This window comes from Poromitra crassiceps (assembly GCF_964638095.1).
Source record: "Poromitra crassiceps genome assembly, chromosome: 2".
NCBI lineage: Eukaryota > Metazoa > Chordata > Actinopteri > Beryciformes > Melamphaidae > Poromitra > Poromitra crassiceps.
In genome coordinates this window covers 45,781,782-45,798,713 of record NC_139624.1, presented here as the reverse complement: position 1 = coordinate 45,798,713, position 16,932 = coordinate 45,781,782, and the positions used below count along the sequence as shown (strand labels likewise).

The 16,932-nt window shown below is 42.1% G+C and overlaps 2 protein-coding genes across 2 annotated transcripts in view; both read left to right on the top strand.

The window, feature by feature from the left end:
• The first annotated feature begins 10,608 nt into the window (after positions 1-10,608).
• LOC310794359 (uncharacterized protein) lies at positions 10,609-13,486 on the top strand. The gene is made up of 2 exons (XM_083656351.1): positions 10,609-10,895; positions 12,152-13,486. The coding sequence occupies exons 1-2, from the start codon at positions 10,733-10,735 to the stop codon at positions 13,246-13,248; spliced, it is 1,260 nt and encodes a 419-aa protein (XP_083512477.1). The 5' UTR covers positions 10,609-10,732; the 3' UTR covers positions 13,249-13,486.
• Positions 13,487-15,721: 2,235 nt separating this feature from the next.
• The window catches only part of slc26a5 (solute carrier family 26 member 5), a 79,596-nt gene continuing 78,385 nt past the window's right edge, over positions 15,722-16,932 (top strand). Inside the window, exon 1 of the mRNA XM_083659437.1 lies at positions 15,722-15,860. The gene's annotated coding sequence lies outside the window, so the exon portion shown is untranslated. The remainder of the gene's footprint in view (positions 15,861-16,932) is intronic.

Genomic DNA, 16,932 nt, shown 5'->3' with positions numbered 1-16,932 from the left:
TAGGTCATTCTGAATGGGGGATAACTAAGTGAAGTGGCATAATAGCCTATAGGTTAAGAATGCTCACTCTGATGGTCATCATATTTGGAGAGGGAAATACCAGGTGGCTGAACTACATCACCAAATAGTCAGAATGTGGGTAAACCAATAAAATAAAGTTGATCTAAATTACAAACCACCTGGAGCGGCTGTAGCTCAGGAGGTAGAGCAGGTCGTCCACTAATCGCTTTGGATAAAAGAGGTCGGTGGTTCGATTTCCACCTCCTCCTGCCTGTCGAAGTGTCCTTGGGCAAGATACTGAACCCCAATTGCTCCGGATGGTGTGCCAGCACCCTGCGTGGCAGCCTGCCGCCATCGGTGTATGAATGGGTGAATGTACCTACTGATTGTAAAGCACTATATAAATGCAGGCCATTTACCATTTACCATAAAACATAGAAATACAAGGTGTAAATATTGGAAGTTTTATTGAAACTGGAACATTAATCCAAGTATAATAGTAATCATAATACACAATCACAAAAACAGACTAGAAAAACGGATTAGAAAACAAAATAACCAAGGCAAAAATAAAACAGAACAGAGAAATAAAAAGTGACTGCTTTTTTGTCCAGGTATATGGACACTTTTTTCACAGCCAAAGTATCAGGCCTTTGTTGCGTATTATGACCCAACCAGATTATTGTGCCAGTGTTTGGGAGTCTGGGGCACATTCACAACCTTATCCTCCATGGACTGCAATTGTAAGGATTGCAAAAGAGTGATGCAAACAAAACTGTCTAAATATTGTTCAGTCTGGAGGCAGCCTCTCTATCTGGAGACGATCATGTTTAATATACTGTATCCTTAGTATCATTGTCCATTTGTCAGATTAAGCTATCACAATGTTACATTCTTCCCTCTTCTGTGTATCATATTGTAACCTTTTTCCAAAGTATTTGGATCTTGCATTGTTGCTGCGCGTATATAAGATGTTGGAAGGGCAACAGAGAGGCACTGGCCCTTTCCACTCTCTCCACAGTTTGCATCTTTGCAATACAAGTAAGTAATGTCTCTCACTTCTGTAGGTGCTGGGGGTTTCCTAAATAGAGCTGGTCAAATGGCTCCATCTCTGACAATCCATCCCTTGATGATAGGACTCCATAACAGGGGTTTGGACATGTGACTGTGACACCATATCACTGTCTGATACATTGCTCTTGCTGTCTACCAGCATGTCATGCACTCACTGACTGTGACACAACAAGTAGTTTGTACAGAATAGGAAAGACAACAGCATTCACCAAACTCAAGACCCATCTCAGTGAGCTCAAAGATCTGGCCCATTTTGGACTCTTCCAGCTTGGAAGAGTCTTTGCCAGTCGCAAGATAATTTGCGCTTCTGCTTTACGGAAAAAATAAAAAGGAAAATGGACTGATGTGCACAAACTTGGATGAACTGAGGTTCATAATTGCATCAACAACATATGCAGCCTCTGCAAACCTGCCACCAACAGAGGATGAATTTGCACAACATGTGCAAAGAGCAATGTACTGTATCAGACAGCGATATGGTGTCACAGTCACATGCCCAAACCCCTTTTATGGAGTCCTATCGGCAAGGGATGGATTGTCAGAGATGGAGCCATTAAACCAGTCCTATTTAAGAAACCCCCAGCACCTACAGAAGTGAGAGACATTACTTACTTGTATTGCAAAGATCCAAACTGTGGAGAGAGTGGAAAGGGCCAGTGCCTCTCTGTTGGCCTCCCCTGTACGGAGTTCTGTACCTGGTGTGTAGAATGTCAAAATGTGTCCCCAAACGTCTCTGAGGAACCTGACATTTGACATTCTAGTATCTATATACTTGACCTCTCACTGAAACACATCTTATGTACGCGCAGCAACAATGAAAGATCCAAATACTTGGGAAAAAGGTTACAATATGATACACAGAAGAGGAAAACATTTAACATTGTGATAGCTTAATTTGGCAAATGGTCAATGGACAATGATACTAAGGATATATTAAACATGATTGTCTCCTGATAGACAGGCTGCCTACAGACTGAACAATATTTACACAGTTTTGTTTGCATCAGTCTTTTGCAAGCCTAACAATTGCAGTCTGCAGAGAATTGCAGAGTATAAGCTTGTGAATGTGCCCCAGACTCCCAAACACTGGCACAATAATCTGGTAGGGTCATAATACGTTCAACAAAGGGCTGATACTGTATTTCATATTTGGATATTTGGACTTTGGCTGTGAAACAAGTGTCCATATACCAGGTCAAACGAGCAGTCACTTTTTATTCCTCTGTTGTTTTATTTTTGCCTTGGTTATTTTGTTTTCTAGTCTGTTCTCCTGTTTTTGTTTATGAAATGAAATGAAGCACTGAGATTTGGGGCTACCATAAAACAAATGTATTATTATTACTATTATACTTGTATTATTTCATCATGTCAAGACAGGAGATACTACTGATTTATTATAGTTTGGATTAATGTTCCAGTTTCCAGCAAACTTCCAATATTTACACCTTGTATTTCTATGTTTTAGAGGCTTGTAATTTTGATAAACTTTATTTATTGGGTTACCCACATTCTGATTATTTGGTGATGTAGTTCAGCCACCTGGTATTTCCCTCTCCAAATATGATGACCATCAGAGTGGGCATTCTTAACTTATGGGCCACAGTACCCATCTGACCTGAACCACTACTGTCCCAACTCCAACCTCCCCTTCATCTCCAAAACTCTTGAGAGGGTGGTTGCCGCCCAACTCCAGTCCCACCTCGACTTAAACAACCTCCACAAACCATTTAACACATTGAGTGCCAGCCATTTTTTCATCCTGTAGGTAAGTTGTGCCAGGTTTTTTTTTGAGGATTCTGGCTCATTTTACAAGAGCCGAGGATTATTTTCTGTTAAGAATTCATGAACACCAATCATCTAAAAATAACTAATAGAATGTGTGCTTTCTCTGTCTAAAAGAGTTAGTTTGCAGAGTTAGTAGTTATGTAGATATTAGCCGTTGAGTACAGCATGGTTTCAGCGTCTGGAAATTTATTCAGAGATAAATGGCTTTTTGTGAATTCGATAGAACAGTCACTTTAACCATTCATTTTTGGCATCAGTAAGACCGTCAGACATTCTAAACAATAGTTTTGAACAGTAATTTCCTCCATAACAACAGGAAACACCCCTCTCATTCAAACTCCTCCCTCCGTGTGTCTTCTCCTCCTTCCTCCTGGCTCTACAGCGGGCGTGTCAGAAGCGCGTTGCTGCTGCCTGCCTGCCTGCCTGCCTGCCTGCTTGCCTGCGTGCGGACGCTCCTTGTGCGAGTCAAGATGGGCCGGGGAATGCGTGGGCAATGGGCAGATGTTGATTCTGGCCTTTCTGAGGTGTTTCAAAGTGTGTTTCACCTATAATCTATTTTGCAAATCGCTCTCCGCTCTCTGTGTGCTGCTGCCTGCGCGCCGCGGCCGCTCTCGGGCAAGGAATGGATTACTGTAAAATCGCCTCGCCATTTCCTTGAATGGCTTGCTCCAGCGGCAGTTTTTTCTTTGATTTCGCTCGTCTGGGGGAGCACTGTCAACACTTAGTGGGTCGGTAAAATAGATTATACACATTCTCTTGCTCCAATAGTGATCTCGAAGATGTAAAAGTTGTTGATTGATGTCCCACCGTCAAAAAAAAAAAATGTTTATGTAAGACGAGTTATTTCGGCTCTGGCACTCAAGCGTTGGATTATGTAAGACGAATTATCTCGGCTCTGGCACTTAACGTGTTAAACAGCCCTGGTAAAAATAACTAACGACCTCCTCCGTGCAGCTGACTCTGGACTCCTCACCATCCTCATCCTCCTTGACCTCTCCACTGCTTTCGATACCATCTCCCACCCGCTACTTCTGGAGCACCTGGCGAACATTGGAATCACTGGTGTTGCAACTCCCTGGTTTGCATCCTACCTCACCGACAGACAACAGTTTGTCCAACTAGGGAACCACACGTCCGGGTGTTCTGCCGTTTGACCCAGGGGTCAGTATTGGGTCGACTCCTATTCATCACCTACCTCCTCCCCCTGGGTAAAATCCTCCGACACCATGGTGTCCGGTTTCACTGCTACTCCGATGATACCCAGGTCTATATCTCCACCAAACCCACCACCACTCTTCCTCCCACCTCCCTCACTGCCTGCCTCCAGGACATCAGGAGCTGGATGAGCAGGAACTTCCTGAAGTTAAACGCCAGTAAAACCGAGGCCTTGCTCATCGGCTCCAAAAACACCCTCTCAAAAGCTCATAACACCACCACCCCAAACATCATCATTGACAGCTTCCCTGTTCCCTTCTCCACCCAAGTCAACAGCCTCAGTGTCATTCTGGACAGCACCCTTTCCTTTGCACCCCACATAAAAAACATCACCCGCTCTGCTTTCTTCCACATCTGCAACATCTCCAGACTCCGCCCATCCCTGTCCCAATACAGCACCAAAGTCCTCATCCACACATTTCTTACATCCCAGATTGATTACTGCAACTCTCTTCTCTCTGGCCTACCCACCAAATTGCTCAACAGACTCCAAATGCCTGGATCATCACCCGCACTAAATCATCTGACCACCCTGTTCTCATTCAACTCCACTGGCTTCCCATTCACTACCGGATTGACTTTAAAAACCTTCTGCTCACTTACAAAGCCCTACACAACCTAGCACCCACCCATCTCTCTGACCTCCAGGAATACACCCCTTCCCGCTCCCTACGCTCTTCCTCAGCTGGCCTCCTGACCGTCCCCACCTCTCGCCTCAGTACCATGGGTGCTAGGGCCTTCAGCTGCTCTGCACCCAGACTCTGGAACTCCTTGCCCCCACACATCCAACAGTCTGACTTCATCACCACATTCAAATCCCACCTCAAAACCCACCTGTACAAATTGGCCTACTCACTTTAATCATATACAGCACTTAATCTGTTATTCGCCTGCCGTGTTTATCTCCTGTCTTTTCTTATATCTGTGCTCGTCGTATTTTAATGATGCTGGTGTTTGCCATGCCTGTTGTTTTTATGTATGATCTTTTAGAATGTTATGTCTCTTACGCACTGCACAATGACCTTGGGTGTTTTGAAAGGTGTCATCAAATAAAATTATTATTATTAGAAGTATACCACTTATCCCCCCATTCGGAATTTTGACTGTTTCAGAGAAAAGGCAGGGCTATGTCTAAAGAAATCTCATTTGCAATAGAACGGTACCAGATATCTCCATACAACTACTGGTTAGTGTTCAATAGCACCCTAGACAATTCAGTAATGGTATATTTTTCAGGGATTTCTGTTTTTCTGATAAATGAGAGAAAAGTGATGGAGTCCTGTTCCTATCACCACAAAGTACAATTTCCGCCTAAACTAAAGCTATATTTACAGGACTATAATTCATGATCTTTTTAGGTAAATCATTTTCTGACTATTTGGTGATGTAGGGCAGCCACCTGGTTCATACCTCAGCAAATCTGATGAGGAAAAGAGTGAGCATTCTCAAGGTATGAGCTTTTTTGTCACCTTTACCCTATTCGGACTGGCCTAATTTGGCTCTTTTTCAGGGATTGGGGTAGTTCTAAAGAACAGCCAAAAAAACATTTTTTCCCAAAAAATAAAATTTGCCAAGAATCAATTTCATTAATGGGAGACCCTAAAGATAAGAAAAAACATTGTTGGCATTTGTTCTACCTCGGGTAGGGGTATCTCAAAATCTGAGGGCCCTTTCTGCTAGACTATTAGGTACAGCCAACTTTTCATTCCAAAATAGGATGATTTCTTAGTCGTTTGATGCCCTGGTATCCGTCACCTTTTTCACTCTCCATGACTTTGCATCCCTGAATATGAAGTCAATTAGATTCATGGATCACTGCACCAAAACTTCTGACAAGAAATCATCAGAATTGTTGTCTAGATGTTAGTATTAACAATACATTTTTTGTTGATTTGTTGTTCATTGTCACTAGCCTATGCATACATGAATCACCATCATTCAGTCAGTCAATCAATTAATCAACAACTCTATTAATCCAACTCAGGGAAATTCGTTTTGAATAGTTTGTTGATGTAACAAATAGTAACATACAAGCAGATACACCAAATAGCTCAAATGTGAAAGAGAATCTATAAATGTTGATAAATGAAGATGGCTGTGAACTCTGATCCCAAAATAATTACATTTCTACAATAGTTAAAATAATTATAATATTGTGACCCGGAGTTTAACTAAACTTATGTGGGCACTGGACAGGGCTCTGCTAAGCACTGCAGTGCATGAGATTAAAAAGTGACTTCTTCTGTTTTCTTTGCAGGTATATTTCCACCAATTCCAATGGATCTGTGTCCTGTCAGAACCCTCAACTGCTGCAGTGTCCTGTGTCCTGTAATACAGAACCATCCAGGTCACACATGGGCCGGACCCGACCCCTGGACCATCTCAATCCGGCACCCAACGTCCTCAAAGGAAAACATAACAACCCACAAAAAGTCAATAGAAGACAGAATCACATTAATAAATCTAATCCGATACAGCCATTTGATTTGTATCACTATGATATCAGGAGATTAACATGAGAAATTACCAATCACAGCGGGAGGGTTACAAATAGAGACCCCCACGAAAATCAGGAGTGTTGGCAGTTATCAGTCCAATGTGTTGCCCTTCGCTTACTTTATGTAAGTCAGTATGGCCCTCTGGAAAAAAATGTTTCCCACCCCTGATCTAGGTTGATAGACTTTCAGATATCAAGTATCTTGGTCAACAGGCTGGCATAAGTAATGTCTCTTATAACGATCATTAAACCTGATTTGGTGACACAAAGTATTTAACACTGTTTCATTATTTGCATCATCGAACATAGCTGCTATCAAGAGGTTTTGAGGTGTCTTCAGAGTGACCAGCTTACTGTATACCAGGTCACTCTTACCAGAAGTGACTACGCTGTTGTCTGTTATCTGCCAAATATATTTCCAGACTGTTAGAGGATTATAGATTATCTGACATCAGCCATCTTGATAGATATTCCAATGTCTTTAAAGCTCTGTCATTGTTTTAATTTTGCAGTTGTTCTGAATCTTGGATTAAGCAAAAAGTGAACTCTACTGGCTGATGTGTTCTGTCTTTGGTTGAGATGTTTTGCATGAACTGTAATACCATCTGATATATTCAGTGTTCCTGCAAAGAAAAATCATACACAATTCATTTAAACAGATGGACATTTGCTGGTCTCAGTTCATTTATTTTCACGGCTCAAACCTTCAGATTTGTTGAAATACTGATCTATAGAAGTTAAAATAAAAAGATTGCATAGGAGTTATGAGTGTGCAGTCTGTTTCTTTTGTTTACAACTTAGAACACACTACCAAACATGCAAAGCCACTTTTGCCTGCTCCTTGGTTGACCGTGCAGATGTATAAACTATGACAATTAAGCAAAGAAGTGATTTTATATTTAAATTGAGGTTCTAATTACATTTGAAGACCCAGACAGTAGGCTACATCATGATAGCAGAAACAAGGTGGCTACAGATGCACTCCATTTGGCTTTTCCATCAGGTCATCCTGTCATTGAAGGTTGGAGGCAGTAGATTATTGGAGACAACAGTGAGCCATGTCAGCCTGGTTTTGCAGCATGTCAGATTTTCAAACCTGTCCAACAAATCAATATAAAATATCAAACAATGTTGCTGCCTGTCCAAAAATCTATAAGTAAGTCATGTTGGTTAATTTTACATGTGTTATTAATACAAATTTAACGTTACTCTAGATTAGAGACTAGTGAGCAGATTACTAAAATATACTGTAGTGGAGGTAAGCCACATTTTTTAAATGAGGTTGATAGTTTACTCACTTGTTCTCAGATCATCTGTATTAATCAATGAGGTGGGTAACTCACATTGGATAGTTTACCCACCTCATTTACCAACCATTACACCCCTGACTGTAACGTTAAAATGCTAGCTGCAGTTTATTTGTTGGTATTTGTAATATAGTTAATCACTTAGCTAGCGTTTTAGTCCAAGTGACAGACCAAGGGAAGCATACAGACTGATCAGTGATATCACGTTAGCGTTGCTCATAAACTACTAGCGTAGTACTGCATTGACTAGCTCACAAAAGTTGCTAATAAAATAAACAGACTTTAAAAGGGGTAACGTTAGTGGTAAGAGCACATTTACCAAAGAACTTACCATAAATTAGTCTTATATTTGGACTCAGATTCTTAGCGAACGCTTGCCACCGCTTGCCACCAGAAGCTGCCGAACTTTCACGACTGACGTCACGTCTTAACACTGAATTGCTGGCTAAGTTAATATTATATAAATGAATGCAAATCATAGTAAAGTGCAACTGAAAATCATTCCAAAAAGTTAACAGCGAGTGATGTTGTGGTATTTGGATTTGACAGTAACCAGGAACTAGGTACAATAGACCAAATCAGCGGGGATGTTTACATTTACTTCCGGGTACCCCTGAGGTCCACACATTATAATGGCAGTGGACGGCACAAACTGACGTGTTGAAGACAAAAACAGACAAAGAAGACAAAAATGGTTCGTCCGTGTTGTGTTGTTGTTTAATATCATTCATAACAACACTTTCACTAACGTTAGTGGAGACCAGACTAGCTAATTTACCTGTTGGACCAGACCAGAGTAGACTTGAAGCTAAATTAAATTAACGTGGCGTCAGTAGCTCTGTCTGTAACGTTAACGAGTCTGCAAAAAAACAGCGAGTTTGACAGACAAACAAACATTATTAGCTAGCTAGCACTACATAAAACAAACACAGAAGAAAGGCTAGATACGTCGGACAAGCATGTTTACCAACCGTTTAACCATTTAAATTGAAAGTAGTCGGCCGAAAACAGCGAGAGGGTTTGACAGCATTTATTTGACAACATGCACATTTAAACCTGCCGCCTTCCCCAAGTGGTACCCGGAAGTAAATTTGTTTACATGGTGACGTCACGGTGATTTGGTCTATACTAGTGTCCTCTAGTAAGAGAGTGGCGTCAGCCGAGGACCAAAATGCGAGACTCATTAGCCAATGAACTTCCTGGAAAAAAACTGGTCCATTGGGGTGAATGGAGATGTCGGAACTCTTCTATTATACAGCTCTGGTCTATACCAACGTGAACCACGTGATACTTTTCCAAGCCTGCTATTGGATGATAAGTACAAATACGTCATGCATGGCGGACCCTAAACATAGCTGTCTGCTCTCTTTACCGGAGAAAATGCAAGTTGACAGAGTTAGCGATCACAAAATATGGCAAGAAAGAACGCGTGGCAACAAATTTATTTTCATTTGTTGAGACATGTCTCAGTTGTTAATAAAGGACTGGGTTTTCCCTCGGTAGGGATCGTTTAAGTGCACGAAATCTCCCCTGGGCCCGTCTTGTACAGACACCCCCAAGTTTATACAAACCACAAAACCCAATCAAAAGCGATTTTCACAGTATGGGACCTTTAATGTTATTTGACTTTCTGACCACCCGCCTCAGTGCTTATTATTATCTTATTATCGAAAGAAGCGATTGTGGTGTGGGAGATTCCAGCTGTTAAATACTTGCTCCTGGCCAATCCCGGTGTCATGCCGAGTTTTGCACCCCCGCCGAGAATTGCATCCCCACCATATTTTGGGACTGTTTTAACTTAAAAACAGGGATGCAAATCTCGGCAGGTACAAACCGCAGAGATGTGCATCCTCCCTCCATAAAGCCAGGAGAGATCCCCAGGTCTCGAGGTCATCTGTACCCGGATTTTAAGCACCAAAGTCGGCTTCGAGCCAGAAGAGAGCCCCCAAGCATGGAAGTCACCTCCACGCGGATCTAATGCATCAAAGTCGGTCTCCATGAGCCAGGACAGACAGACCCCCTGGCTTGGAGATCACGTCTACCCAGACAATCATATCATTTGTAAACAGTTAAGTTTCCGTATAAATCATTACAATATGCTCCCGGAAGGTGGGGATGCAATTCTCGGCGGGGGTGCAAAACTCGCCATGACACCGGCGCTTGACTGCTGCGTAGGCGGGCACAGGGCGTGGTTTTTGCGTAACCTATGTGCGATTCGAAATCACATGAATGGGCCATGTTTGTTGCACGCTCCTGCTGAATAACTTGTTGCAGTTAAGAAACGGTATTTGTTAAAGAGAACAGTGTTCCTTTGTTCATTAAGCAACACTACAGTTACCATGAATGTCTGGCGTACTATTAACGTTTATAATTGTGTCTGCTGAAAGTGACTGTAAGTAAAAAAAAAAAAAAAACTAACAAGAAATGTTGTTTCCGGAGGTGCCTGTGTGTCCGTCAGCGAAATGATTCCGACGCGCTCGGCGACGCGTTATGTCTATTCTGGTTATTCGATAGACAGTAAAATTATAAAATACGTTTTTGCAATCTCTATCATCCAATATGAGCTCGTACCTGATGTTATTGATGGTGTTGTCGGTCTGATAGCTTAGATACGCCTAAAGAATAAAACGGAATAAAATAACTGATGCGCTTAAACTTCCATGTGATATAGTGTAACATTATATATAGCCCGGCGGAAGGAAACATTGTCGATATTCGCTGGCAGAACACAGGTGCTAGTTAATAGCTTAGCTGAAAGAGTTGGTATTGAGCGTTTAGCTCACCGCCATAAAATAAATATAGCTCAGTGGTTTAGCTGCGTTGCTTGTACAGTGCATCACATAATCCAGTGGAGATGTCTAACGTTACAGTCCAGTGTTTGAGGACGTTCGTCAACGAGCGACTAACTGCAGCCGCTGAGGAGATATTAGGAGTGTTTGAAAAAACCCTGGTAGTGTACGAGGAAGAGATCTGCCGTCAGCGCAGGTTGCTGGACGTAACGTTACACACAACAACAGGTTTGTCAAATTCAGGGTTCAGACAAGGTCCTTGGAAGTGCTTGTTTGTCAAGTACTGGAATACCTTGAAAATAGCCCCCCCTTTTTAACAAAGTGCTTGAAAAGTCATTGAAATCCAAATGAACCACATAACACTGCCTTAAATTTTGACCAACGTTTCAAGTGATTAATTAAATTGCTCAGAATCAGAACTCGCTCAGCTTTTTTTTCCTTCTCTTCTCCTTCCCTGACCGTCACCCATGCATGCATCTAATATGAATCACCTCATTCAATGGAAAGGAATTGCATAAAAACCCCCCAATTATCTGGGGTGGAGTTGTAGCCTACAATCTCTACAATGCAGTTTGCCAGGGGTTGTAGAGATTACTTGCAAAACCCCATTTAATGGATAGGAATCTTCATTGGCTCTTCTCTCGACCACCCCGCCCACCTCTCGACCACCCAGCCTCTGCAGGTGTGGGGAGGGTCTGGTTAGGGTTAGGCGTCGGACCCCTGGGTCCTTAGGGTTATGGTTAGGTGTTGGACCCCTGGGTCCTTAGGGTCTGGGTCGCTGGGACCCCTGTGTCCTTAAAGTTAGGGTCTGGGTCTCTGAGAAAGGGGTCGGAGACCCCCTTCGGGAATCGGGGTTAGGGTCTGGTTCTCTGGGAAGGCGGTCGGAGGGGTCTCGGTGGTCTCTGACCGCGGTAATGGTGTAACAGCTCTCTCATGTAACACTATGGTGAGCAGCTAGCATACGGTAATCATGTTTGGATAGTATTAATGGAGACCAACAGCAAAAAAACAACAAAACAACAACATAATAGTTAAAGGTCCATACATATTGAAAAGACAAATAAACTGTGTACATGGACTGTTAAAATACAGGCTTATTGAACAAGTCCCTACCACTATAAAAATATTTACTTTGTCCAACCAGGAGCTCAGTGCAAATTGTTCCATTAAAAGTATAGCTGCTTCTCCTACCAGAACCTTTTACTCTATTATATTACTCTTGTTAACTACATCATGCACCGTTTGAACTGTAATTTTTATTATTATTATTTAATTACCATTATTTAATGCCTATTTAACACTCCTATTCGTGTATATTGTATGTATTGGACTGCACTTTTGTGATTTTGACTTTTAGGTATCTTCTTTTTATCTTTTGAATATTGATATGACTGCTACACTACATACTTACACTAAGACAAATTCCTTGCATGTAATCTTTTATATTGTGGAACTAAAAGTGATTCTGATTCTCTCTCTTTCAGACCCCCCACGGCCATCTGTCGTTAAGGAGGAGGTTCTCCTTGACCAGCAGCACTGTAGACAACAGACCCAGACCATCAGTCTGGGTCAAGAGGACCCAGAGCATCCACAGATTCAAGAGAAAGAGGAGGAACTCTGCAGCAGTCAGGAGGCAGAGCAGCCTTTAATGTGGGAGGAGGCTGATATCTTTAAGTTGACTCCTGCTTGTGATGGAAGTGACCACTGTGAACATCAGTCCCTGTATTCAGACCCTTACCAAACTCAGAATGTAGTGGAGAAAGATCCTCTAGCCAACATCTCATCTGAATCTGACAGAGAGGGCTTTGCAGTATCAGAACCAGACAGCAGGGACCGCCAGCTCCTCTCTCACAGCTGTCATGTAGCCCTGAGCCAAGCTTACCAAACATCCAGGTGTGGGAACGCAGGATCAACTAGGAGTACTCAACCAAAACCAAACAAGAAAACCCACAAGTGCGACATTTGCAGTAAAGAGTTTCCTTCTTTGTCACAATTAACTGTTCACACAAGAACCCACACTGGTGAAAGGCCTTTCAGATGTGACACTTGTGGGAATGCTTTTAGCCAGAAATCCATGTTGAAAATCCACATGAGAACCCACACAGGGGAAAAGCCTTTCATGTGTGGAATTTGCGGGAAACGATTCAGCGATCACGGGAACCACGACAAGCATCTTAAAACCCACACAGGCGAGAAGCCGCATGCCTGCGACACCTGTGGGAAAAGATTCCGGATGGCTGAGCATTTGAGGACGCACATAAGAAGTCACACAGGCGAGAAACCTTACAGCTGTGTCCACTGCGGGAAGAATTTTGCCCATAGTTCCTCTCTCACAAACCATCTCCTAGTGCATACAGGGGAGAAACCTTATGGGTGTATTTTGTGCGGGAAACGTTTTACTCTCAGCTCAGCTTTGAAATTGCACACCAGAACCCACACAGGAGAAAAGCCGTATAAGTGCAGCACGTGCGGGAAAGCTTTCGCTCAGAAAGCAAACCTGAAAGTACACATGAGGACCCATGCGCGGCAGAGACCACCTCATGCGGTTTGTGTGGAGGATTCACCAACAGCTCAAACCTGAAGATACACATGACTGTCCATACTAGATGTGCACAGTACTAGTGCTTAAAAAGCATGGCAGTGTATTATGAGAAATGGTACAAAACATTTGGAAGTTTCAATTGTTTTTCCATGGGTCCTGTTCTAAGACCCGGGACCTGTGTCTCACTCTCATGACAGAACAAGTGGGTTAGCAAGCTACGGTAACTTTGTGCTCAACCCTGGCTTTTTGGTGTTGCAATGGCACTCTTTAAATGGCAGATGTGCTTCTGTTACAGTACAGTAAATAGAGACGGGGGGGAGGGGGGGGGGGTTAATTTGGACACTGTCATTTTCTCTTCTCTTCCCCCTTGCTATTTTGTCTCTCCATGAGCCATTTTGCAATCCACGCCGTCTTCTGCACGTCACTTGTCCACAGCGTAAGCATGTTGTGCGACAGTAATAATCATCCTTGTGAAACACAGTGAGCTGTATGTATATAGTTCTATTGATTAAATGAAGCGTCAATGCAAAGAGTTTGCGTCAATCATTTTTATAGTCAAGTTACTTGAGTAAGTTACTCGAGGAACCGTTTCAGCCAATTATGGGTGTGCCATATCGTATTCTTATCGATATATCGTTACAATTCATATTCATATAATACAAAATTAATTGTGATATATGACTTGTTGATGACGTCACACCATTATGCTGTGTAACAACGGTATGATGTACGCACAGCAACAACAAGCATGGCTGAAAGCGGCTCCACGGTGGAGGAGTTAATTCCAAAAAGGGGAGTGACCTCAGTAGTGTGCAAGTAATCTCTCGAGACAGACTTTCGACTTGCGTCAGAAAAATATAGATATATTTTTTCTTTTTACCGTTGGGTTCCCAGATTGGTGTGGAAGTAACAGAGCATGTATAACAAACGACGGTAATATTTGAAGGCATATTTTAACATTTGAAGGCAAACTTATGTTTATGCTGACAAAAAAACTATAACACTTATTTGGTTGCAATTGTATGTTCTTGAAATTAATAATACAATATTTTTCAGTATTTTGTCATATCCTTAAGAATATCATTATCACAGAAATACTCTGCATGTCGAAGTGTCCTTGGGCAAGATACTGAACCCCAAATTGCACCCTACGTGGTAGCCTGCTGCCATCTGTGTATCAATGGGTACCTACTGATTGTTAAGCGCTATATAAATGCAGGCCAGTTACCAATGGTGCTCTTTAAATGATGGTCCCATGCCAGATTCAATGATTTTACTAAAACATGTAGTTGTGTCCCTTTCTGTGCTGAATCCTATCACTTTTTCATGTTACAAAATAAGCTCTGCCAAACAGTTGTCAATCCATGGGATTAATTATGGGCTCAGCTCAGTTGCAGTCGACGAGTAGTGGAGGCACATCTGCCTTCAATTAGTACCCAAGTATACCCAAATCTCAGCCATTGGCTCACAGCAAAAGTGAAGTCCCCACCACACATAGAGGCGCACAAACCCCACCGTTCTTAATACATTGTACCCCCCACACAAAACCACTCCCAATCAGTGCCAATTTAGTGTGAAGGTGATGAACGTCTGGTCTACCCTGTAACACTATTAGAGAATATAATACTCTTTTGGTCATTATTATATTTTCTATCTAACCTGACGCTGCCAAATGCATGGGTTTGTTTCACATTCGGTTTCACAAACGCACATCAAGATCTTGCGCGAATCGAGCTACCTTGCAAGGTTATTTTCTACCTGTCCTACCACACGATACAGGATAATCATTGAATTCTGGACAAAATAATGATGATAAAAACAACAACTCAGATTTGGGTCCAATTTAGAGAGAAAATCTGGGGTCCCCCAAGATACATGCGTCTCTGTTGATTTATTATGCACATGATATGATGAAATTCGGGAGAGGCAGGGAATGAAGAGCCCCGTGACCGTGACGTCATTACGTAGGGGCGTGACGTACGCGGTCCTGCTGCCTGCCCGAAGAGAGGAAGAAGGTAAAGACGTCTCACTCTGCCCGTGTTTTCAGAGTACAGAAACGCCGTCAGAGTCTGCTGTCTTGTTGATTGTTTAATTTGTTGTTTGTTTAATTAATCGCTTGTTGATTGTATTGATTGTTTAAAACCAATCACAAGTGCGGCAGATATTGTTTCCATGTATGACACATGAAATTTTACAATCTGCATTTTCATAATCTGAAAAACTGAAAAATGACCTTGGCTACCATTAGCCAAAACACACGTCCCCTGTCAGCATTCCACTCTTTTTCACAGTAGGCTTATTTCCTGCCTTCAGCTAAAGCCAATGACCCCCCCCCCCCACACATACACACACCTTTTTTTGGTTTACTTTTAAAAGATGGTTTCAACTCGACAACATAAACATTCGAAACCCCCCCCCCCCCCAGGTTACTTCCTGTTGCAGCGTCGCGTGACTCATCTTCTCGAGCATAGACGATCTTCGGTGTAGTATGTTCAATATGCTACTGATGATGTCGACGGCTGGCAGAGGATGTTTCGCCCGTGTTAAAGTTTAACTGAAGCCGCTGTCAGCCGTAAAAAAAACAAAACATCTTCTCCCGAGCAGCAGCATCCCGACAGCACAGGAGGCAGAAGAGAGAGAGGAGGCAGGAGGTGAGCGGTGGTCTGTGTGTTTGATACTGGAGGCAGAGCAGCTATCCTGGGCTGGCTGGCACAGACTAGCCTACCTGTAGTTATCCTCCAAATCAATCTCTAAATCATCCGTTTACTGTTGTTTACTCATCTAATTGTGAAACCTCCACACGAGCTGTGTTAACTAAACGGAGGAAACAGGAAGAGCTTGAAGCGATCATTCAGATTCAGGCTCAGAGAGGTTCACAGACTCAGAAGAGACTCAAAACTGTTAGCCTACAAAATATAGAAGTATCACATGAAGCTGCTTTGACATCAAGTGCTTCATGTAGGCTAGGCTAGTCAGAAAAATAACAATTATCTCAGATATCTGAAAGGGATGTGATATAAGATGATGTAAATGTGTAACATCATCATCACTTACATCACCTTTCCTTGATGGAAAAACAACTATTGTATCCCTAGGCAAGGCAAGGCAAGGCAAAGTTTATTTTTTATAGCACATTTCAAACAACCATAGTTGACCAGAGTGCTTAACATATCAAATAAGTACATTCAAGAAACTGTAAAACAGTAAACACAAAAAAGTATTAAATATAGGCTATAAGAATACTATACAAATATCATAGCGATACCATAGGAGACTGTAAACTCAACCATTGGGTACTGCAGACTCACCGTTTTAGGGCTGAAACTATATAACGATTATTTTCATTATCGATTAATTTATCGATTTCCCCACCAATGAATTGGACAAATGCCCATCACAAGTTACTAGAGTACAAACTGATTCTTATAAATTTTCTGAGAAAGTCTTAGTCTGAGAAAGAGAGAGAGAGAGAGAATAATCGGGAACACTTTACAATACTGTAACACAGAAAATGGGTAGTTATTGAGGAACTAGTCAGGAACTAACCATTAGTTCATGAATAGTTAGTTCCTGAATAGTTAATAGGTAGTTCCTTAATGGTAGTTCCTTAGGAACTGACCATTAGTTACCATGTTAACGAACCAGTAAGTAATGATTACTTCCTTAATTTTTTGCTGCTATTTCATGAGTAGTTAATGGGTAGTTACTTAAGAACAGACTATT